Source organism: Anser anser (genome assembly GCF_964211835.1).
Source record: "Anser anser genome assembly, chromosome: 7".
Lineage (NCBI taxonomy): Eukaryota > Metazoa > Chordata > Aves > Anseriformes > Anatidae > Anser > Anser anser.
Genome location: NC_139727.1, coordinates 5,758,306 through 5,783,700, shown reverse-complemented (window position 1 = coordinate 5,783,700; position 25,395 = coordinate 5,758,306). Strand labels below are relative to the sequence as shown.

The following is a 25,395-nucleotide window of genomic DNA, read 5'->3' as shown; positions in this document are numbered from 1 at the left end:
TCTCTCTAAGCTTAGAAGTGAACTTGTGTCTGCTAAAATCAGCAAGAATGCAGCCAGATGCTTATCAAGAAACTCTTATATCCTCTGCAATAGCACAAAGATTATGAAGCAAACACACCTGTGCATATCCTTCCAGCAGATCATGAGAAGCAAAAGGGGAAAGAGCATTCTGGACATGATCCTCTGCACTTGTGTGTGCAGGCCCTGGCCAACTGGTACTAAAAAGAAGTCAGGAGCTTTTTCCTTCACAGGTGAGATGCAGAACAGCCCCTAATTAATTTCCCTGAGCTTCCTAAACACTGAATAGTAAGATTCTGGTAGGGACGCACAAGGGAGAATCAAAGGACTTAATTTGAGTTTTTGCTCTAAACTCAAGGAACCTGTCAGTGTCCATTGATCATAAGGAAACCCAGAGAAAGTATCTGACTTAGAGATGCCAAGAGTGGACTGAACACTCATCCTTCCTAACATCTCAGCCAACCACAACTACACAAAGATCTATGAACACTCGCACCACACCACCCCCACAGGCGGACAGTATTCTTGGGTCTTCCCAGCTAATCAGGTAATACTACTTAATAGAAAAAAAATAGCAGTATTACTAACATTGCATAACGTAAGTAATAATACTTAAGTAATTACCACTTTTCTTCTAAGAACAGTTGCTAGGTGGATATCTCAGAAGTGGGAAAGAAACAAAATGGACTGGTAGAATGTTAAGACAGAAGACAAGTTATTTGACTACGGTGATTCTAGGTGATTAAAAAAAGAAAAAAATATGATCATTGCTCAACCAGGACATGTCGGATTGGTTCATTCTTATAACACCCTTAAAGAAACAGGAAACCAGCTGGACAGAAGAAACCTGACAGGTAAATATTAGTTGCACATGATTCAGGAGAAAATGGATTTTAACATCCATCTCTCATCCACTGAAAGACAGCCTACTGCCCTTGAGTAAAATTGGGATTCTAACACCAATGTTTAACAACCACCACAAAACACTTAAATGTATTTACATATACACAATATACAGACTCGTGCAAAAAGTGTGCAAATTTTTAAGGCTACTAATTTCTATTGTGCAACTTGAAAATTACTTTTATCAATTATTTTGCTTTAATTAGCACATGTAAACGTTAAAACCAAAATGAAGTTCAAAATGTAACCTCCTTTGCCTTTCAGGAAGATTTTTTTTTTTTTTAATATTGAATGATAATTATGGATCCATTACACAACATACAGATATGCATGTAATGTACATCCCATCATGACAGGCATCATTGTGGTTTCATGGGAACCACTAAAGTATGTGCTACTAAATTAATATCGACAAATAATTGTCTGAGTTTCAAAATGACAAAAAAAGTTCTAAAATATATTCAACCATAAGTTTCCTAAAAAGACATCATGTCAGCCACACACATAAACAAACATTAGGTCAGAGTCTTTTTATGTCATTACTTCAAGACTATGTGAATCACTCTGTATGGATCAGAGGAGAAGACGACAACCTGTTCTGAGACAGAAAAAAAAGCATTTCAAAGGGAAGGCAGGGGAAATTAGTTTTAATGTTTCAGTGCAAGACCTTGATTTCTTTACACTCACAAGATTCATTCAGCCTCTTCACCCGATGTTTGTATTGACATACCGTTTCTAACTTAATCAGTAGAAAAATAGGAATTGAGATTATTTTGGAAGGTTTTCCCAACACTAAAACACCTAGCACTGCATTTTGGTTTCTAAATGCACTTCTTGAAACTATAATGAAATATTTCTTTCAAGAATGAATTTTCCACAACAAGGAAAAGAAATCTGTGGATCATCCCTGTCTATCTGTTGTGATAAAACTTTGCAAAGGCGGAGATACATTCTACCCATAAAGTAAGGACTCTTGCTATCCTCCAGCTACACGTTTACATTAAGGAACACAATTCTTCTGTCAAGTTTTCCCATGCCAAGACACAAAGAGGAATCTGCAAAAAAAAAATAGAAGTTCAAGCAAAAACATTTTAATCTGCAAATCCAGGAAAAGAACGATCAGACTTTGCAAGATTTTTATGCAGAAAACTGTTTCAAATATATGCCTCCTATTCTAAAATGCATCACACAGTAACTAACGGAACAATTTTTCTCTTGTTCACTTTATACAACTTTGACACCATTTTCCCTTGCCCTGTGTGCAAATCCGTAAGCCTCCCAAGCTCTGTATGTTGGTCACTCTCTCTTTTCCCTACTTCCCCTTCCCCTGACCATAATGGACGGTTCTCTCCTGGATATCCCAAAAGAGATGTGTCTGGTAAGTGGAAGAGGTCAAACATGAGCATAGCTATTTATTACATATACTGCAACCAGATGGAAGTAACTCATCCATCAAGGAACTCGTCATCCTCATCACATTAGCTTCTTATAAAAAGCCTCCTGCTCCTTCTCCAGTCCACGCAGTTCAGCTTCCTCTCTCCTATGCACTTTTAGAAAATGAACCTTCTCTAACCCCATTGCAGTTTTTTCCTTAAATCATTGTTACTTATCACTCCATGGTTATTTTTAAACTTTACTTTTATCAATACTCATCCTGTAGCTATGGGAGATATTAAAAGTGTACCAGGGCAAGGAAGGGCGTTTCTGACACTTGCTCCCTCATTCATCAGCCCCTCATAGGCCCGTTGGTGACAATGAAAAGATTTCACAATACTGTGCGGCAGAAACTCATTCTCCCACTCATCCATCATGCTCAACCTAGCAGCAGTTCTACTGACCTAATCTGTAATGCCTCAATGCTCACTGGAGATTTCTTAAAGACACCCTTCATTGTTGTTAGTTACAAAGAATAAGCCTGTGTTATTAGATAAAGAATTAATGCAATATTGTTTTTATCACCAAGCCCCGCATTCAAAGACTGCAGAGTTAAGAGTGGGCGTGGGAGATGTCTTTTTATCTGGATTTTGTTGAAGATCATACCAACAGGAGATGAAAGAAGTTTTAAATTCACTTCCAGGTGTAGATCGGAATTAAAGCACCAAGTGTGATGCACTGTCACTAATTCATCACTTTTTGGCAGTTACAGGCTAATAGATGCCAGATATTCCACAATAAAACAAAACCACATTAGAGCTTGTTCTTCAGAAAATGACAATCACAAGTAAGTAAGACATAGCTGAATACTTTGCAGGGGGGAAAAAAAAAAAAAGTGTGTTCCATCAAAGGGAATAATCAGCATCTGCACGAGCAGTTGCACTAAAAAATACAGGGCACCATGAGAAATTTAGTATAGATTTTGTAAGAAGAGAAACAAGTGAGCTGGATGTATGATTTTATCACATTGACAACACCATAGAAGAATGACAGTGCAAACAGTAACTGATCAAAATAAATAAATAGCAATCAATGGTGAATGAAAGTGTCACTTCACTTAACTGAGTTAACTATTATTTTTGATAGCACAATGGATCGTTCATTCACAAAGAAGCAAACTTAACAGTGCAAGATCTTTTATACATGAAAACGACATTGGTCAAAGACTTTGTTACTATGAGGTTTACAAACAACTATGCAAAACTTTTAGCACATTATTTAACCACAGATATAAACATGTAGACAAATACTTGTTACTTCGCCAGTTTATCTACGGGCTGCGAGGACTGCCTAGGTGCCTCAAGGACAATGCCTTGATAGGTATCATCCTGTCACCTTCATTACTACCCAAGATCAATGCCCCACCATTCTAAGAGGACAAACCCATATTGTAACTACAAGCCCCCAGCCTACACAAATATCTACACAATTTAATATATATATATATATATATTTTTTTAATGGTTGTGTTTTACCCACAGGAGACCACATAAAGAAATTAAGACATCAGAAATTAACAGACTTGCCCAAGATGACATGAAACCTGATACGTTGCTAGAAACTGATGCCATGATAAATTCTAGGCCAGATTTCTTATACAAGAGTCTATCTTGCTGTCTTCATCTTTACATACTAAGTAGAAAATGTCAGGCCTGGATAATAGGATTAGTTAGTCATAATCCTCAAATGTTAAGTACTAAATAAAATAGTCATAGTTTATGCATGTAAAATGCTTACAATATGCATTATGCAGCATATCAGGGACAAAGACACAATGAATCTCTTCGCTTGTCCTCTAAGTCCTAGTGAGAGAAAAACAGCAGAATATATAATTTTATTTTTAATACAATGCACTAATCTGAGCACAATAAGCTTCTCTGGCTAATAGAACAACAGGGAGGAGAATAACCTGGGATTCACAGTAAGACCTGCATCTGCAGTAGGCTGAAAGGCTGTGCTACTCAGTTTAGCATGCAATATTTACCTGCCCTGCTTAAAGTAGTTGTACATCACCTACTTTAAAAAGCCAGCCATAGCAGGGTGAGGGAGTGGATTCTCCCACTCTGCTCTCATGACACCCCACCTGGAGCACTGTGTTCAGCTCTGGGGCCCCCAGCACAAGAAGGGCATGGATGTATTAGAACAAGTCCAGAGGAGGGCCACGAAGATGATCAAGGGGCTGGAGCACCTCTCCTGTAAACACAGGCTGAGGGAGCTGGGGTCGTTGGGGAGCCTGGAGAAGAGAAGGCTCCGGGGACACCTTATACCAGCCTTCCAGCACCTAAAAGAGAAAGCTGAGCAGGGACTCTTTGTCAGGGAGTGTAGGGATAGGACAAGCAGTAATGGCTTTAAAGTAAAAGAGGGTAGGTTTAGATTAGATATAAGGATGAAGTTCTTTACTATGAGGGTGGTGAGGCACTGGAACAGGTTGCCCAAAGAGGTTGTGGATGCCCCATCCCTGGAATTGTTTAAGGCCAGGTTGGATGGGGCTTTGAGCAACCTGGTCTGGTGGGATGTATCCCTGCCCATGGCAGGGGGGTTGGAACTAGATCGTCTTTAAGGTCCCTTCCAACCCAAACCATTCTGTGATTCTATACTCAAATAGTGAGTGGCCATTCCACTCAAGACTATCAAGTCATGACAAATATACTAGAAAAAAATGCAAGCAAACAAAAAAAAAAGTAAATGTTACAGTTTCACCTCCAACATTTTTTTCAAGCACTATTTAGATGACTTTTCCTCCACATCTCTTAAACAGAATCAGATCTTGCCAAGCACTGAGCACCTGCAACATATAAGGTCACTTACCAGAAAACATACCACATTTTACAGGTTTAAAATGCTCAACATTGCATCCAAGAATATGCAGGACAGAAGATCCTCAAAAGAATACCTTTAATGTAATCATAGTACTAAATAAATGTGTTGCACCACAAAATTGGCTTTCAGAAGCTTGTTGGAAATTACAAGAGCAGAGGGAAACATCCATTTCTTCCACAAGACCATCTTTAACAGCATGGATGTGAATCCATGACACCTTCCAGGCTGTTTACGTTCCCTTTTAGCACATGATCTTTATTGTAATGTCCAATCATCGCCTTGGGTTAACTTCTAATACAAAGCCTCTACAACTTTTCAGGGTGCAAGTACCTAACCCCTCACCCTATTATGTCAAGTGAATGTTTTATGCCACTTTTCTTTAAAGCACTGTAAATCTACCTGTTCTACAACATTTACCGAAATAGGGACTGCTGCATTTAAAATTTTTTATTTTTTTTTTTTTGCAACAGTCAAGGAATTAGACCCTTAGAGAGACAGAGAGTTCCTTTCATAAATAACAGATTTATCCCATGTTCTATTGAAACTACTTCCCAGGAGAACGTTAGTCAGCATATTCGGCTATATCATATCTTTAGCTGTATTAACTTTTCCATAAGTAATTTAGTATGCCTATCCACTTGGAGGAAAAAAAAAAATTGCAAGCTTTTGTACCAACATCCATCCAATAGTTAAATAAGAAGCCAGTGACTTAAGAAGGATTTGAGGTAACCAAGCTCCCTGCAGAATCTGACCCTGAAAAAAATATTACTTATAGATGGTGTATGTTAATCACTGATCCCTGGAAATCTCATCTGAAACATGCCTAATCAGTAATAACCAAACTGTCATACTTAGAGATGACTACATTTCCCAGAATAGCTAAGACTGTTCCAAGGATCAAGATTCATTGTTCCTGTCCTGAACAATTAAGGTCAGGATTCTCCAACATTCAGGTTAGAGCTGCTGCTTTCTCTTATGTCAGGACTAGCGCAAAGCTTCTCTGCATCCCGCAAGCAGAATGAGCAATTTTGAAGACACCCAACCCCCCTCTTAATACTTGGAGCTCAGTAGGAGACCAATCCACGGACAATTTTCCTGTCCTAACTTGATGAGCTTAAAATTTTATTAGAAGAAAGTAATATTACAGCTCAAATGAACTGATAGATGAGAGAAAGCCACTGCAACAAAGGCACATACACCGACCTATAATTTGGACATCACAAATCATAATTAAAATGTAAAGTCTCCCATATAATGAACACATGGCTAATTTAACATGCTTATAAAACATGCAAGCTTTTTCTAAATGATCTTTGATGAATTAAGGTATATTGACAATTGTATTTATAATACTGTATTTTTTTTTAAATATATGCACTGGAGGCAGGACAATCACAGAGAGGATGATATGGTTTTCTGCATCCGGGGAACAGAGAAGGGCACTTTTTTATAACCTCAAAAGGCAAAACCCTATTTCAGAAAATGTTATTTAACACACTGATGTGATAAGGTTGAAATTCTCTGACCTAAGACAAGCTATTATTGCTAACTGCTCCCTAAACCCCAGCACTGTGCTTTGGGCTTGGTTATTTATTTATTTATCAGTCTTCCACTTTTTTAAATCCAGCTGCAGACCATCTGATCTCTGCTTTCCTCTTAATGGCTCTTCATTTTGAAGAATGATTTCTTAGAGAAATAGGTTTCAGTCTTGACCAATTTATTTTATTAAAAAATGAGTTGCAGCTGTAAATACTATTGGTAGTTTTAAAATGCTACTATTTTCAAACTAACTTAAAGACTTCTTACAAAAAAAATAAAGCTTTTTATTCAAAGAAAATAAGGTGCAATAATTAATCATGAGTATTTATATACTATGCTTTACATCCCAAGTTTTTATGAACAGTACAAATTCACAAAATATCACAAATACACAAAACTACGGGGACTACTTGACTTTTTCCTAGGTAAGAAAACCCCCTTTAGGTAGAAATGAAAGGGTGTGGGCTGGACAGAGAAAAAAGATGGAAATACATTTTGTGCCTAGATTGGCAAAATGAGTCTGAAACATTTTTAAGCTTTGTAATACAGTATTCTGATCGACAAAGTAAAGCAAGCAACTTCCACATGCTTTTTATTTAATAACATATGATGATATGGAGCAGGAACTAAACTACAGCTTGCTGCAACTGAGACTACAACATCACTCAACATCTTCAGAAAGTCCTGATAATGTTTTACGTTGTATGAATTTTGATCTTAAAATGTTATTCCTCATATTTCCTAACCATAATCTGTTATGGTTAAACACCTTTTTTTGTAGTCAAGACCATGGCCCAAATGCCAAGGTATAAGAGAAAGTTATGAATCTTTTTCAAGGTACTTTAAAAGAAAAAATCTATAATACATTTACAACAAAATCTTTCATTCTTTTTAACCTTCCTTTACACGAGTCCTAAAGAAGGCAAATACCACAGAAGACAATGGTGGTGAGTTGAGTTACTCACTTTCCAATTCTACCAGTTGGGTTGGCAAAACCAACGGAAAATGAAAATACTCAACATCTTCCAGAGTACCACCAGAAAAGGAAAAGCTACAGGAAGAATTGCAGAAATGTCCTGGGTCAGCAGGAACACTTTACTCTGCATTGCATTATATTTTGGTTGAATTTGTGAGGCCAACTGGAATTGTGCAACTAGCTGCCTGAGAAAACCTTGAAAATCTCACCTCCAGTTCAAAATAGCACAACATTAGCAAGAAAAAGCATGATGCCACAGACAAGTTCGTATCATTTTATTTGAATCACAGGACACCTTAATCTGTACCAGTATCCAAGATTAGGCATGCAGATTCAAATCAAGTGAAAGGAGATCTTTGCATAATTGCACATTGACAAAATGCAACATTTATCCTAAGACAGAGATAAGGTCCATAAAACACTAACAACATTGTCTTTTATGGTACAGCCTACATATAAATCCTGAGATCAAAAGACCCAAACGTTAAAACAAACTGCTAAAATAAACACACTTGCTGCAGAAGTAACACCAAACTTCAACCCAGACTGTTAAAAATACAAAGCATGTAAAGGAGCTGCTGGAAAATAGGTGATACTGTGTCCCGGTACTCTACTGAATGTGTTTACCAGTCAGGTATTCGTTGGATATTCTTTTTAATCTGACCTTAAAAAAATCTAGAGAAAGCCATTTCAGAATTTTTCTTCAACACTTATCTCAAAAATGGCCCATTTGATTCGTGAACATCTCTAATGTATATCATCAGTGACTGAAGGAGTTTTTTTTATATGATTTTTGACAATTTAACAAGTCCTCCTGACAAATTAAATGGTTGTGTTGACAACTTAACTGTACTGCCAATCAATATTTTCAATTACTTTCATTGTCATTCAGAAAAAATACAACACGAGGTCATACAGTGGTAAAACCAAGTAAAGAAAATAAAATGATGCAGAGTCGTGGGGGAGGGGGCTGTGGGAGGGGACTGAAACTTTGAGGCACAACATGCAATTTAAACACTCTTTGTTTTTCAGGGGAAAGGTTAGGTGTTTCAGAATAACTTCTCTAATTTTAGATCTTGGTGACATCTCACTGAGAATACAACACGGTTTTCTTTCTTCCCATAAGCTATTTAAAAAGTCATTAAACTGGAGCTGCTGCCACATGGCACTTTCAGTGAAATCATCCTCTTTTATTCCATCACTTCACATCATAACCCACATGTTCTTAACTACTAAACCGGCCCTACACAAGGTGTATAAATGCAATTCAGAAAAGTTACACGTCAATTAAGAATTTTTAATATCAGATTCTTAGGTCAAAGTCCTGACAGACCAGCTCTTTAGTGGGGAAAGAGCTGTAGTTTGAAACATTTGTACCATGTTGAAGAAACGCTTCCTGCATGTTGGACTCCTCACAATTTAGCCTTGTTGAGAAATTAATGCCTAACGGCCACCAGTTTACATAAGGCCAATAGTAATTCAGGGTATAAAAAAATACATGAACTAAATGACCAAGAAATTGAAATTACTTTGTCTAGTTTCCTTCTCCTTAATAAAAAATAAATAAATAAATAAATAAATAAATTATATGACTAATATTTCTTGAAAAGAAAAAAAAAGGGGGTGGGGGGGAGATGGTTCTGCATTTTTTTTTCCCCATATGCTCTTATTTTCCCAAGTGATTCTGACAGGTTGCATCACTTGGATTCCATGCCAGAGGCTGTCGAAGCAGAAAGCAATGGTTTCCTGTTGGGCAGATGCAACTTGCTAACAGGACCCATGCTACTGACCTGGCCATCCACTGCACCTGTGACCTCTACACATTGAATGATGATCAGGCAGTTTAATGCCAAATCTCTTTCCTCACAAGATTCAATCTGCAAAGGGGAATTAAAGCAAATGGCCAGTAGTTGCCATAATCTCATTATTTTATGGCTCACCAGCTCAAGAAAATTTGCTTACACATGTCCAGGCACCTGAGCTTTCCGTACATGCCGGGCTGCAGCAGGCCGAGGGTGAGGAGAGGAGACGGCCAGGGGAAGCACACAGGCATGCAGCCAAAACAAGAAGAAGAAGGGGCATTTAGAAGTATGTTTAGGGAAAGCAACTTTCAGATGGGAAGCAAAAAAGCATGCAAAGATGCATTGGAAACAGTGCAGGTAGCAAGCAGATAAATGATTGGAGGCTGGGTTATAAAGAAAAGCAAAAGGAAAGGAAGATATGAAGGTGAGTATAGTTTTCAGTTAATCTGACCATCAACATTTTAAAGGGAAACACCCAAAAATCAATAGTAATTTTAAAAGCACGCTACTGCATATATTATATACATTGTGTGATGCAAGGTAATCATCTCTGCATGAGCATAATGTTGTCCCATTTTTTGTCAGAATTCCTCTGCTGGAAAAATAGCTTCAATAAAGATATTTACTAACATCAATATAACTTCTAGAATAACCAGAATAAACAAGGTTAAGTCCAGTATTATGAAAACACATTACCAGTAAGGTGATATTTATTACTGGTCAACCCATTCATAGATTTTGGTCTCCTGCTATTAGAAACCAATTTATTTTTCACTGCCATATGAGGGAGCAAGAGTGGGGCAAGCTTTTCAGGCAATTGTGTATTTTACAGTCCAGACCTGAGAAAGAAACGTGGGGCGACAGGAAGGACTCTTTTTTCCTCGCAAGACTGGAAAAAGGTATATTGATATAGTGATTAAACACTGTGAACAATTAGAGTACTCTTGGAAAAAATCCAATGAAGTCTTTGGCCACAAAAATCTGAAAATCATGAAAGAGATCACAAAATATTGCCACTGACAATAATTTATGGTGTCTCCTTTAAGCCTAACATTTTAAAGTGGATTTTAAAATCTCTTCTGCATTAACTCAAAATTTGCCACTTTATATTAAGGTTTTTTACATTCAGTTCTAATTTTGAGACATTTTTATTGTTTGTACCACTTACATTTAACCAGTCAAATGCCCAGGAGACACTTTCAGTTAGCAAAGGCAAACTGAATAACTGACCCCTTCTTTTTACAAATGTTGGAAAAATATAAAAGATCACAAATGCTGCGACGTACATATATATATATATATATATATATATAAATAAAGCTACCTCATCGTCTTCATCTTTTTAAGATGCACTGTTATTATTCAGGTCAGTAAGCTCCCAAAGCTACAGATACACAGATATACTTTGGTGCAACAAAAAAATAAAATTTGTCTTATGAAGAAGCAGCCTACAGAAGTTTATGTGAAAAGACTGACTTCTTGAAGGAGATTCCATTGCTTGTGTTGCTGCAAAACCAATGGATTCTGCACAGTTCTGTTAACCATCAGCAATTATCTTCCTGTCAAAGCTAAAGGTAACAAATTTCCCCATATCCAGCAAGGCTATATCATCAACCGGACACCAGCATCATTTGACGGAAACTAAATCACGACACCAGCCAACTGCTCTGACAGACAAATGTGCTGCCTCTGAAAATCTAGGCCTATCAGTCAGAGGAGGAAAAAGGTTCTCTCAGCTGGTTTTTCTGAAAAGAGATTAAATGTTGTAGATTCTATAAGTACAGTACCAAGAAAATCCTAAATATGAGAATTATTAATGGACTTTACCACTGGTCTTTTTAATCTTTTGCCAGCATATGCTCATCTATTTTACTGTGGTCTGTCTTGTTTCCTGATGGACATAAAAGGCAGGAACCATGCATTATCCTAGTCTTAATCAGAGGCAGCAGCACAAGAACAATGTACCTCTACCTATCATATGGATAACAATTTAGCACTAGCTGTTCTTTTATAATGAAGACTGTGTAATAAAAGATACCTCTAATATGTCCTGTCCTTATACTTAACAATAACATTCATTTCATGATATGCTACGTAATGAAGATATCACTTAACCTGCACAGCAACAAAGTACTGCATTATCACAATGCAATTACAGTTTGGCTGGAATTTCCTGATAATCTGTAGCTGGAACTCGCATTTTTTTTCCCCAAAGGGACATACAGTACAGTAGATCAGCCTGTAACTGCAAAACTACAATTTGAGTATGGCTATCTTTAACCCATGTAATACCCACGGTATAAAAAATGTGATGCTTTGTAAAGTGGTGCTATATATTGTTAAATAAAAATCAAAGAACTTCCATTGACAAGTCAGTGAGATATTTTTCTTACAGGATCTGGTGTCACATTAAATGAAATCACAGGCACAATTTATCTGGTGGAAGTTCCAGTGGAAAGCCTATAAGAGGGACTTGATGTCTGAGGGGATTGATAGTACCAGAAAATGCCCTTCACCCCTAGGTCACTGGTTCAAATGTGGGCCAAGCTAGTTGTGACCTAAAGCTGTTACTATTTGACAGCTGTTCAATGACCTATGTGAAATGAGCAGATTCAGACTGGTACCTATCAAAGAGATGTCCACTTCTCAAGGAACATACAGCTCCAGTAGACATCAATCATCCTCCTTGTTGGAAACATCTGAGGAGCTTCCAGCAGCTTTAGAAATTGTATGGGCTGTATGGACACGGTTCCCTGAGGCACCAACTCCACACAGGGGCTGCTATACACAGCCTGCTTTGGGAAAGACCACACATACAGACATCCTATATTTCATAAGCCTGGAAGAGTTTTAGACCTGTGAGACTGCTTTCCCATAAAGCAAACGTAGCCCTAAGTAAACTTAAACTACAAACAACCTCCCCCCCAGAACATACTGTGAAATCTGATAATTAAATTTTCAACTCCAGATTGTATTTTTACCACAAGTGTTTATAGTTCACATGTAGAAGAGAGTAAGTTAAAACAAGGTTCAATTTAAAAGACTACATTGTTTCCTTTTTTTTTTTTTTTAATTTTAAGTACTCTGCCAAATTGGGAAATTTTATATAAAACAGAAGAACAGAGGGACAGAGGGAACGAGGCCAAGACCTGGAGTTAAGTGAGAAACAGTGCAGCAAAAGAGACACAAAAGAGCATTTCAACAGTTTCATGCAGCTACCTTCTATTCTAAATATAAGGGACTGGGTACTTTTCCCCTCTTTGGGAGACTGCAGTTCAATAGGAGTTCTCCAAAGAGCTTAAACATAAATCAAACATTTTCGTATTGGGACCACAGTCCTAGATGGTGTAACCTGAGGAGAGACATCTACTACTTTTTGCCTTTCCTTTTTGATCACTCTTACATAAAGAGCAATAACTATTCTCTGCTTTAAAACAAAGAGTGCACCAAACATAGACGTAACAGCATGAAAGTTTCCAGAACACCACAAGCCTACTTTTCAGTAGTTTTAGAGCTCACATGATAAAGTACCAAACACCTTCTAAAACCCATATCCGAAAAAGGGATCCTCTTAATGTAGCTTCATGGTGGGCCTCAGATCAATCAGAACATGAAGCACACATGAGATCTAATATGAGGTATTTATTTTAAGTTCTTAATGGTTTAAATGCATTAGCATAAACAAGCTTCTGATACTTGTATGAACCCAATACTGCTGCATGATTTTAGAAACATAAAAGCTAGAAACTATTCAAGTGGAGAACTTAGTTTTTTAACAGCTAGCTTATTCACTATTCAAGTAAGCATTCAAACCAAAGAAAAAGCTAACCTGGATAAGTGATGAAAATTCTTAGCTTGACTCTACTTTTAACCTCTTTGAGATACCTAAATTACATAAATAAACAAGCTATTCTTATTTATTCTGCATCAAAATTATGCTTGTGAAACACTACCTTTTAATTAGCATGCTTTATAACATGGAACAAAAAGTATTTAAATGAAACACATAATTAAAGCATATGTCATGCTGAATCATCTTCATTTATATCACAATACACCAGTGCCATGACACTGTTGCTACAGGCTCCAAATGCTAACGGAGGGAGGACATTTTTTACCTACCACTAGGAAATTCATCCAAGAGTCCACATTTGTCTAAACTAATCCTATTAACGTACTTGCCACTGCTTGTTGCAAAAGGACCTATACATGTAGTTTAAGATTACAGCAAGTACTTCCCTTGTTCTACATACTGATCAGTGCATGTATAGGGGTATAGGCAAGAGAAGAAAGGAAATAAAATGAAACTACCAAATTTTTCAGCCTGTCACAGCATAGTAACTGAAATATGTTATTTTCCTTTACAAATTAATATTTCTGTTACAAACCATTGAAGGAAGTTTATAATGCCAATAACACCTGCGAAATCAGTCACTACTGTAGTTAATGACTGGTTTGGTAGATTGTTAACTGCCCTTAACTTCCCATGAGTGGTTAACTAACAAACCAGTCATTACCTACTTCATGGGGATTAGAGGTTAAACATAAACTTGATTACAAGCTATAAATGTAAGTAATTTGATATGTTATTGGTTATTACAAAAATATATGGTAATAATTTCCTCTTTAATGAAAGGGAGCATGTTTTTAGTGGTCCCCAGTTTCTTGTTGAGGCTTAGGAAAAGAGATCAGTGAATGATTAACAGCTACACTCTTATGATGGGCATCTGGGGCTAGGTGGCAAAAATGAATACTCACCACTTATCTGTGTCATTAAACTACAAAAATATCATTCTATCTGTACAATAAACAGATTTGTAGGCAGTGTTCTTAAGTTTCAGTTTGAAATGCTTGCGGCTGGTAGGTGCAGTTTTTGCATGCACATGCCTGGGGAAGGAAAGTTAATCCTTTGCTTACATTCTCGATAAATCACAAATTTGAAGGGTTCAAATATATATAATTATTAATCCAGAATAATCTTTCCAATGTAATGGTGTCATTACTTGTAGGAAACTGGAATATACTTTTGCTTTTCAAGACCATAAGGTAAAATTAAAACACAGAAAAATAATAAACATCTTTGTTATTTGAAATAGAAACATCTGAATCAAAGTGATTAGCTTAAAAATCATTGGAAACCTGTGAATTTTCCAAAACTTTTTTGCACCTTCAAAACAGCTTTTAGAGCAATGTCGTTTCTATTACTGTGCTGCTTGGATTTCTGTGATATGTCCTGTATTCTCATCTCCCTACTTCTCAGCACTTTCTCTTCAAATCTGAAGATACTCCCTGACAAAAGAAATGCATGCAGAAATTATATGTATTATTGTTACTGAATAATGGGAAAAATATTTCCCAAACTACTAGAGAAAAATTACACTGAGTACATTAATCATTTTATACAATTTTACTAAATACCTGTCCCTATCAGACCCTATGTCCCTTGCTGGATAGAGTATAAGGACCAAATAAGTTACAAAGTCAACAGGCCTCTGGCCTTGTCCTGACACAAGTAGCAGAGCCTAAGGAAACAAATGAAAAGGGGAGCTAAACACACTTATGAACCTGCCCGAGACACCTTGAGCTTTTACTCCAGCAGGGCAACAGGAAGCATGCAAGAGTACTTCCTCTCTCTGCCTCCACTGTGGAAGTTTGGTCTTGCAAGTGGCAGAATGGAAAATACGGGTCATCGTTTACCTGCATCCAGGGAAAATGCATTTGTTATCCTGTACTGCATAAGACATAAAAGAAATACAGGAGTCTGCACAAAGGGAGGACTTCGGAGGATGGTTTATGTTTCTCTGCATCACTCAGACTTCTGAACCTCTAGAAAGAGTGGGTTGTTCAGTATCCAGAGTTAGGATGGGGGTAAATGGTTGAAGCTTCCCAGGGCTGTGTAAAGCACCAGGGAAGCTACTCATGCATTTATTAATCTATATCTATTAAATTAGATGGTAAACATATATAAGATGGTCAGCACTGATCACCAAGACTGATCAGAAGAGCTCTTTCTGTCCCAGAACTGATACCTGTCCAAATGATTACTGTCCAAATGTTCAGAAATTAATAGGTAAATCTTAGCCTTTAAGCTTGGTGAGTCTGGGAGGTAGATCACAGAAACAGGTCCAGAAATATCAGAAAGCTAAAAGATGAAACAAAGTCCGGGTATCTAAACATCTAGGTGTATAAGCTAAGAATAAGCCAGCTATTCACTGTGTCCTCTACTGGCAGCACAAACTGAAGAAATAATTTTGTACAACGTAGGGCAGAGAGTAATTTGGATTTCCAGAGATGAACAGAATGCCTTAATCCATTGGCAAATGCTAGAAAGAACTAAAAAGCTGAGGTAGGGCAGGAAAATATCATTCTATGGTCACCCTACTGAGCTCAACCTAATAACCTGCTATGTTCTATGCTAATTGAAGAGTTTTAACAGCCTGTAGCACCGAATCTCAAGTACATTTTTGTGGCACTCAGACAATGAAGTGGTAAGTAAACATGGCAAGTTCTAAAGCAAAAGACACTCACAAACTTCAGCTTAATAGAAGGAAAAAATATCCTATCATGAAACTGTAAAAGCACATTAAGACAGAGATTACAAAAGCGTTTGTCATCACAATTATTTTTGTTATTCTTTAAAAAGAGAATTGAAGTTATTGAGGGAGATGGTACTGAACTGCTGTTGGAATGTTAGGCTTGGAGGATCAAAAATGTCATACATCTAAATATATGCAATTTTAATTGCATCAGCCATGGGGGTCGAGGGGGAGAAATCAAAGCTGTGAAGTTGACTCAGAGAACACCACTCACAAAGAAAAAGCATTGTTGACTAAAACGTAAACTTGGACTCCAGCAAAAAAGGCAAATTACCTTAGCCTCTGGCTTTAACGTTATAGCCCACTGTCAATCAGCTCCTAACCTGTAGTTCTGTAGTTTAATTTACCATATGGCAAGCCACAATTTTTTTTTTTTAAATAATGTTTTCTTTTGGAAAAATTTTGGAATTTTGGAAAAATTATATTACTTAAGAATGGCTAATGACTAATTGATTCTAATTCTCTTAAGAAGAGAAAAAGCAAAAAAACACACACACACACACCTCTCCCAAATTTTGACGATAGGTTTTTACTTTCATTGTTTCTTTTCTCATTAAGAGTCTTGTAACACTGGGAAACTACCTCATAGTAAAAATTTGGCCATCACTATATACACCTTCATCACTATAGCGACACTATAGCGGCATCATTACAGCCACCTTCTTTTCTCAAGGCCCCAGTTTATTTACTGTGGTATAAGAATATATTTAATGATATTATAGGTAGTGCAGAATTCCTTCCAACAGCTGAGACTCAGGAAAAATGTGGTTTCAATGATGTTCTGTGTGGTCCCACCAAAAATAGATTGGTGCTTTCTGCACTAGCAATTAGGATGTTTTCAACATAGGAGGAAGGGTTTGGTTGTATATGTACCGTAGCAGCATATGCTAAACAGTATTAAGTATTGCATATACAGGCCACCAGCTTCGCAGCTCCATTTCAGCAATAATGCTCAGCATTTTTACGTCATGATTATTATACAATAAAGATATTAATTTCTCATTATGCTATTGGTGCAGATATGACAGCGTTTATACAGATTCTTAAAGTTATTAACCCATTACTTTAAATCACTGGAACTGCTGCTGGTTTGTGATCAGTTGGAAAAGAATTGTGCATCAAAACAGCGGGTGCTGGTTCTTGTCTTCTGCTGGAAAATTCCTTCAAACGCAAAGCCTTCAATGACAACACCTTCTAATGCTGCGTGGAAATTTCAGGCAGGCTGATGTCAGAAGATTTACAGGACCTTTCAAAACCAAATACTGGGTACTGGGAACCCTCACATCCAGTCCAAGTGGCATTTCCCAGTACACACACCTGCCTGCAGCACGCACCCCAGCCTAGCAAGCTCCACTTCAGTGGTTCCCAGCCTGGAGCAGTGACTGTATGCTACCTACAAAGGAATCAAAAAAAAAAAAAAAATCCAAATTTTGAACCCTTTCGTGCTATCCCTTTGTGTACTTTCAGCTGGCACAGCATAAGAGACCAGGCAGAAGTGGCGGCCCTACTAACTGAATCACCCAGCATGTAACAGCAAAAACACGATGAAAACTCGGAAGTATAAGAAAAACAGGAAAGGTAATGTGGGAGAAGGTATAAGTAAAATTGGCAGCAGTGGAGAAAAAGGTGAAGTAGTGCAGAGGTAGGCTACTCCTCTGCACAAAACAGATGAGTCCTTTCTGAGGAGAGGTTCTGCCAGGAGGTCTGTCACACTGCAGTGTATCCCCCCAGAGAATAGGCTGGCTTAGGAGCTAACCTCCCAGTCTGCCCATCAAGTAACAAAGCAGCATCAATTATATATTTTAGTGTACTACCTTAATAAGCCTTCCTTTTCACTCGGTGTAGCTGAGACTCTCAGTGTGTCTTCTGTAAAGCTTCTAAAATCATCAATAATCACAAGTACCCTATAAGACATAAGCATGATCCAGTAGATAGAGCACAAAACTAGAAAATGGCAGGAGAAGCATCTTGTCCTGTGCCTGCTGCCAACCTCAGACTCGCCCTCTCTCTGCCCCAGTGGCCCCAGGCTCTCCAGGACAGGACCATGTCACAATGCTCCATCCCAGGTTTGAACCTCCAGACTGGTATTGGCACCTCCTGCACCACCAGAAGTCTGTCCTTCATACAGCATTTTATCAGCCTCACTCTGTATGGACAGATAACCCCAAATGAGATGAGACAGAAAGCAAGTGAGGAAGCAGAGGCATTTAACTACATATGAATTTAGAGTCAAACATCAATTTTTTTTAGCACACTGTAATTTTGTAAATTGCATAATAATGATTGAGAGTTTTCTCTAGGAGGAATTTGAATTGAGAATCAAAAGTACACAGAAGTTTGAGGTGCAGAAAGTGAGTTTTTATTAAAATAAGCCTTTAAACCTGTCTCAATGTATTTTCAAGTAGTTAATGTAAATCAAAAACAAAACAAAAAAAATACAAGTTAAACAAACCTTCACTAAACATTGCCAAGAATATTTTCAAGTGCTGGGAGATCCGCCCCTTCTCTTTTTGGGGGGGTGGCCCTGGGGGAGGGATTGATTGTATGTGAGAGGGAAACGATTAAGTGCATAAGACATACTGGAAACCTATCCAGAGCATTTTAAAAGCTGAAAATAAAGGCTTGAGAAATACATTTTGGGGACTGAAAGGAGAATTGATACAGAAAGCTAACCTGGCATGATTTTAGGGGATATATCTAAAAAGCCTAATCATTGATAATTCACAATTTGTGGGCCTGGTGGGATTTCATGCAGAGCACTAGCCTCACTAAGGTAATTGGTGCTATTGAAACAACACTGGCTCAGCAGCATGCTGCTTTCTTCCTCGCCTCTGGGCACAGGAAGGATCAATATTTGTTAGGATTGCTTCTTGTTCCAACAATGTAAGATTTACAATACTTGCTAGGATTCTCACTTTGTCTTCACACAACTCATCAGTGGAACCCAATTACTAACCTCAGACAAACAACATTAACATGAGCCTCTATGCTTCTTTATTGCCCTTCATCCAAGTCTCATTTCAGGGTCTTCAGGCAGTGCCACTATAACAGATACTACACTTTAAAGTGTGCTCCAAGGAATAAATTTTCAGTCTTTCATTACTCGTACCTTGATTTACTTCATATCATCTTGCCGCTATAGACAAAGATAACACACTGTAAATTACAGCCATCCTGTCTTGTAGTTTCAGAGGTAGGGGGAAGGCAGGGAGTGATGCTTTTGTGCTACAATTAGCACTGGGCACCAGAGCTTCATTGCTATCATCACTAGTGACTGAGTCTTGCTTATCAAAGATGCAAACCCATTATTTCACATAAACTCGTTTCCTAAATTGCTGTATATTTCTTTCATACTCTGATAAATAAGAAGCTCTACAGTAAGAGAAAAATACATATTTTTATATTGTTTATTGCATTAACTTCAGATAGGTAATCTCATTTAACTTTACTCATGGGGCTATTTCTGTAAATTTTTCAGTCCTGATGTCTTAATAACACAGTGGCTTCCGATAGTTTGCTGTTCATTACGATCTCATTCAAGCTCAATACACAGAAGCAAAACCCCAAACCAGATAATTCTGTTTCAAACATTTTAACTATTCGTGCAGAGTTGGCAATAGAAAGCTTGGAAAACAGTCATTGGAAAAATTCCTTCAAGTTAGCTGTTGCAGTACCCCCTTATTTGTCCTACAATTTCCTCCATCCTCCATCCTATTCCAGTGGCTGATAACTAAGAACATTAGTTTTATGCGACTTGTCAAGCTCAAATGAAAAGAGAGCTAACTTTAATGACACTGCAATTAATCGCCCCAATAGACAGACAGCTAAAAGACAAGATATTGACTTCATTAAGGATAATGTATTATGTCATTAAGTTGGTAGGGTCACCTTGTGTATCATATATGCTCGCTAATATATTGGCATTTTCCTCAAATAAGATAAATTCAGATGAGTGATAAAGCTGATTAGAAAATGTTTAATCTAAAGAGGCTGGTTTCCTTATATTCCACTTTGCAGCTCCAGGTATAAGTGGACTAGTAAAACCCCATTGTAGAACCGGGTTTACCTCAAATAACAGATCTTAGCAATTTATAATCTTTTGGGGCTATTTTGTTCATCTCCTTGTGTCCCCCCCCCCCCCACACACACACACACTCCTCCCTCCACTCCCCATTTATTTATTATTTGCCCAGGCTGTATTTCAAATTTGTTTTTAAATGTATAACCTTCTTCAGCACATGTAAGATTAAAATGACCACTGCATGCTAAATTAGTACTTCTGTATGAAGGCTTAACCCTTTACAAAGGCTTAACCCTTTACAAATCAGGAGTTTGAAATGAGTTTAGTTTGAAAGAGCTACTATGATAATGAGCTATTATAAAGCCAATCATTCCTTCTAATTAAGAAATTTTCCCTTTTTATCCCAATCTAAAAGTGGTGTTGCTGGGGAGGATTAAATCTATTTTTTTTTAAATCAATAGCATGGAATATTTGCAAATTAAGACATGTGAAAGCAATTCATGCCACTCAATATCACACAAATTAAACAGTTTTTTGACATTCACTGCCTTCCTAGGATACTAGGATACAGTAGGCAGGCATGTTTCTAGCACCAGCATTATTTTCTAAGATTTCCAAGTAAACAGAGACCTGCACATTTCGTCACACTAGTGACTATCTGCATATTCCAGGTTTGTAAATTACTTAATAATGTAAGGTAAACCTAATGTTCTACAAAAAAAAAAATATTTTATACACATGATCTGCCCATTCCATAAACATTGCTTCAACAAAGTGAAATAAAAAAAATAAACAGGACCCTTTATTTAAAAACCTCTTCAATGTAAGATTATGCTACTGTGTTTAGACTTGCGTTTATTAAAGTAAGAGCTTTCAGATGCCAGACTGGTTTGTTCAGATCTGACCCAACAGCCTAAATCTTCTGCAATCTTGTATTAAAAAATAATTTGAAGTATCACAGTAAATAAGTTATATAGTATGCATAAGACCTGGGTGAAAATCTACAGATTTGCTTCATCCAGTGAACAGCAACATATTTTAAAATGAGCATGCTTGTTTGCCTGTTGCTATTAATTTATTTCAGCAGTTCCTTGAGAAAAAAATGATACTCTGGAGGATAACAGTCTGTTAATGGTCAGTTCGCCTCAACACTACCGTAGGCAACGCACACAACCTCCTTTTAAAGAACAAACTCTAATTAGCATCGCCTACAATTCCTCATTCCAAACCATACCTTTTAACCTGTACCCCATCTTTTCCAATATTTCCATTAAGGTTGTCAAAAGCAGAAGTTTGGGAACCTTTCTTTGTGACCTTGGCATTTCTTCTCAGGCTTAACGTATTGGCATTTTTTCCTCTGACTGCATCGCTTCTCATTTGTCATGATTATTGTTGAATTTTTCAACTGTCATTCCCGAACGTAAATCAATGGTTGTCGACTTCCCCTTTGTCATATCTGCACTGCCAACAGCCTTTCCCTTCTAAATGAGGCTTCCTCCCTTTCCATCCATTAAAAAAGGCCTGTCTTTTGGAGAAGTCAATCCTTTGTTAGGTCACTCCATTTATCATTCTTCCAATCAGTACCTGACACACTTATTCAGCCAGGTCTTCAACCACACAATCATTGTTCATTTTGGGAGGGGGGAGAAGGGGAGAAAGAAGGGGGTACTTTATTTATGCGTGGTGTTTTTTGCCATCCATCTTGACCAGTTTTCTATTTTTCAATGCCCTTGTATCTTTAGGGTCCTCACTTGCTTGAAGGAAACATGAAATTTTTTTTTGGAGGGGGGAAAGAGGGGGAACACAACGCTCCCAGTGGGGAAAAAGAGGAGAGCACATGCTTATCCCGAGAAAACATTTTGCTGTATTAAGAATAAAGAGATACTAAAAGTGGGAGAAGCATCTAGCATAGCAAATTCAGTTCTGTTACAAAAGGACTCTTAAAAAAAAATCACTTCTGTTTAAAAAAAAAAAGGTGGAACAAAAATAGGAATGGATTGCATGACCTTTTTGACAAGGTTTAAGTCATATAAAGTTATATTACAATAAAACAAGTTTCTAAGCAGAATATTGGTTCATAGTGACTTACAGAAGCCTTCAGGACGTGACTTGTTCAATAAAGAAAAGGAAGTTAGTATCTGTTATTTATGCGGCTACAGTCACGTTTGGTTGAACAAATTCACACAGCTTCGATCCCCTCTACTAATATTTCAAACAGGCCTGCAAACAATGTTATTAAGTTGCCTTTGTCATTGCTGGGTATTAGGTTAAAAAAAAATGCCTGAAGTTTATTAAAGCCACCCACAAAAGCAACAGATTCTTTCTATTGTTTCTTGTCTCAGATTAGAGATGAGTCAATAGCTAACATGTATCCATCAGGCATCCCCACCCCCGGATTTTTAGGGGCACAAAAAGAAATAACTACACCAAGGTCTAAAAACCACCCTTCACTACAACAAACTGATCCCAAGCTCCTTCTATTATAAAAACATTACCCCACGTCGTGTAAGTCTAGCCACTTCCCATTAAATAACTCAAATGGGAAAAGAGAACATTGCACATCATGCAAAGGTAATTTCTCTCAGAAAGTAAAAAGAAAAGAAGCAAGCTCCTACTACTGCTACTTCGCAGTGTGATAAAACACTTCATGTGAGGTCAGATCCGTAAGTTTGACTAAAATCCTGAGCAGTAATAATTAGCAGGAGGAGTGCTTACTGTCTGGAGATCCTGAGGCTGCAAGGACAACAGACCCAGGTTCAAGCATCATGCAGACCTCCTGCCATTAGCATTCCATACTTCTGTTAACCTGATCCTTTACCCCAGATACAGACAGACAGTTTAGTGCCATCTCCTCCCATCCTTTCTTTCTAAAATGTGAAAACCTGAAGTCAGGCAAAGTACGCAACTATTCTCTTCCAAGATCTTTCCAAAAGGAAGTCTGCTGGAAAGCCTTCAAAATCCTGCTGCCTACTAGATCACCATGAATATGGGTTTTCTATATAGTTTCTGGCTCCCTACCAAAGCCAAAAAGACGTACAAATCAGGTTTCATGTTACTGTTTGTTTGTTTTTTTCTCATGTTTTCTTCAGGAAGACTAATACACTTGGTCAATCCCAACAACGCCTGGACACCACTAGTATACTTGGTTCAGGAAAAGAACAAAGTACACATAGACTTAGAAAGTGAGATATGAGAGGCGGGGTCTTTGACGTATGTGGTTTAAATTGCTTGATGTGTCACATGTTATAATTTGACCAGGAGTCATTCAAACAAGAAATTAAATTATCTACTTCTTATTTGCAAGCAACTACACATCCCACAGATTATTATAGAAATTCATCAATATAATGTTGGAAAATGCAAGTCATACAAGGATCTTGGGTGGGTACATCAGCAGGAAAGCCAGACCAATGGAGGCTTCGGGCATTTTCAATATTAATCTTGGTCCAACATCAGTTCTGTCTGGAAAATTGATTCCCAGCAGGCTAGAAGATACACATCCCAAGGAACAAGTTTTACACTGTCAATGGAATTTACAAGGAAAAAATAAATTTGCCTATAAATAAGCAGGATTCTTACACGAGATAACAAACATGCAACGTTTCTACAAAATTACGTATATCAAGGCCTCTCAGAGTTCAGCCTAACCACTGATTTTGGCATTCAAGCCTTTTAGGTGAGCACATAGCAGTGACTGAATACCTTGGGACATGCTAGTTAAATATGAATGCAATCTCCATGTATGACCAATGTTATGAGTTAACCCCAATCCCTTTTGGGTTTGGAGCTACAAAAGCTATTCCAGTATTTGCTCCTCTTCACTAAGACCTGCCCTTGCTGCAGACAGGAAAAAGTGATTTCAGCATTTCCCCGTGTACTTTACAACACTGTGATACTGCATTATTACCCAATTTTTGAAGCCGGTATCTAAGTTACCAAAATGCAGCCATCTAAATACCTGCATTTGTATTTCTCATTAAATTCATTTTACTAAACAGATAACTACTAGCACTACATATGGTGCTCCAAGCTTGAGATGTCAACTAATATGATTTACACTTCTCTTCATTGCCCTTATATCTTGCTTAATAAGACATTTTATTCAGATACTCCTGAGGTAACAAAGGCAGAAGGTTTACTGCTTTCTGTAGTAGAAGTTTTATTTATTTATTTAATCTGTACAAGGTAAGGGGTCATTTCCTTGTGAAAATGATAAAATACAGGCGATACTGTTTTAAATCATATCATGCAATCCCATTCTTGTCCAAGCAATAGATTTACAGATAACAGCAGCAATCTCTTTAAACTAAAAATCCAGTGACCCTTCTGGAACCACGCAGTGACACAAAGAGGTGTTATTTGCAAACCAAAAGAGCTATTAAATACACAAAACACTATATTCCAAATAACAGCACAGGTTTTTTGAATCTATAAGGAGTAAGGAAAAGCAAGCACAGGTTCGCAGTTCTATCTCTAACATCGCTGTTTTATGTCTTACAAATATGGCACATTTTATCACATTTTTTTCATTCCCAGTTAGGACTTCTAATGCTTAAAGAAGGGCAGAAAGCAAGTACCTTATTTGGCAGGCAAATGCTGTTATTCAGAGTCTGCTGGAATCTTGTTTGTTTTTTCATTTTGCCCAGGTAGAGAGCTTTTTTATGCCTGCATTTGCTTAGTCGATACATATTGTAATGTATTCACATGCACCAGCAAAAAATGGTATAAAAAATTGCCTGGATAAAGAAAAGGTAAGATCATCTCCTATTTAGAAGCTCACAAAATATCCAGACATAAAAGGCACGAGTTGCTGTAATTTCCTAATTTATTTAGTTTTGCAACTTTACGTTAGGTACTAATGTAAGAAGGGAGAAGCGAAGATTCATATTATTTTTTTTTCATTATGTAATTTTAAATTGCACCCATAAAAAAAAACAACATGCTCCCCTTAGGTTCAGCATTACGAACCTTAAGAGTTGGGGCCATCACCCAATTCCAGAACATAGACGTTCTATGTTAAATATGTTGCCAAAAGATAAAGAGCATGCTGATTTTCAAATGTATACAATGTTATCTTTCAATATACATATTTTTGTTTCAAATAGGCTTAAAATTCCTAGCAAAACTCTAGATTTTTTTCTTTTTGCAAATATATTCTCAATAGTCTACCTACTGTTATTTCAACAAAGAACTTGTACCAAAGCATACATCAGCTTTTTCTTAAACTAGTGGCCTTCTACTTCAGGATGTAATACATTTTCAGACATGTGATATTCAAACTAACAG

General features: G+C 37.4%; 2 protein-coding genes across 11 annotated transcripts in view; both read right to left on the bottom strand.

Moving 5' to 3' along the window:
- LRMDA (leucine rich melanocyte differentiation associated) overlaps nucleotides 1-25,395 on the bottom strand; it is a 669,624-nt gene that overhangs the window by 358,725 nt on the left and 285,504 nt on the right.
- The window catches only part of LOC310902275 (uncharacterized protein), a 261,603-nt gene continuing 237,756 nt past the window's right edge, over nucleotides 1,549-25,395 (bottom strand). For 8 of the 10 annotated variants that reach the window (XR_014586596.1, XR_014586597.1, XR_014586598.1 and 5 more), the window contains 2 exons: nucleotides 17,903-17,992; nucleotides 1,549-17,481 (listed from right to left, as the gene is read on the bottom strand). Coding sequence is in view for 1 of the 10 variants with exons in the window: in XM_083843532.1 (XP_083699658.1) it covers nucleotides 17,478-17,481; nucleotides 17,903-17,992; nucleotides 18,079-18,234 (250 nt within the window). In the remaining 9 variants the exon portion in view is untranslated. Of the gene's footprint in view, nucleotides 17,482-17,902; nucleotides 17,993-18,078; nucleotides 18,235-25,395 lie in introns of all 10 variants that reach the window. The other 2 variants (XR_014586601.1, XM_083843532.1) reach the window with 2 other exon arrangements.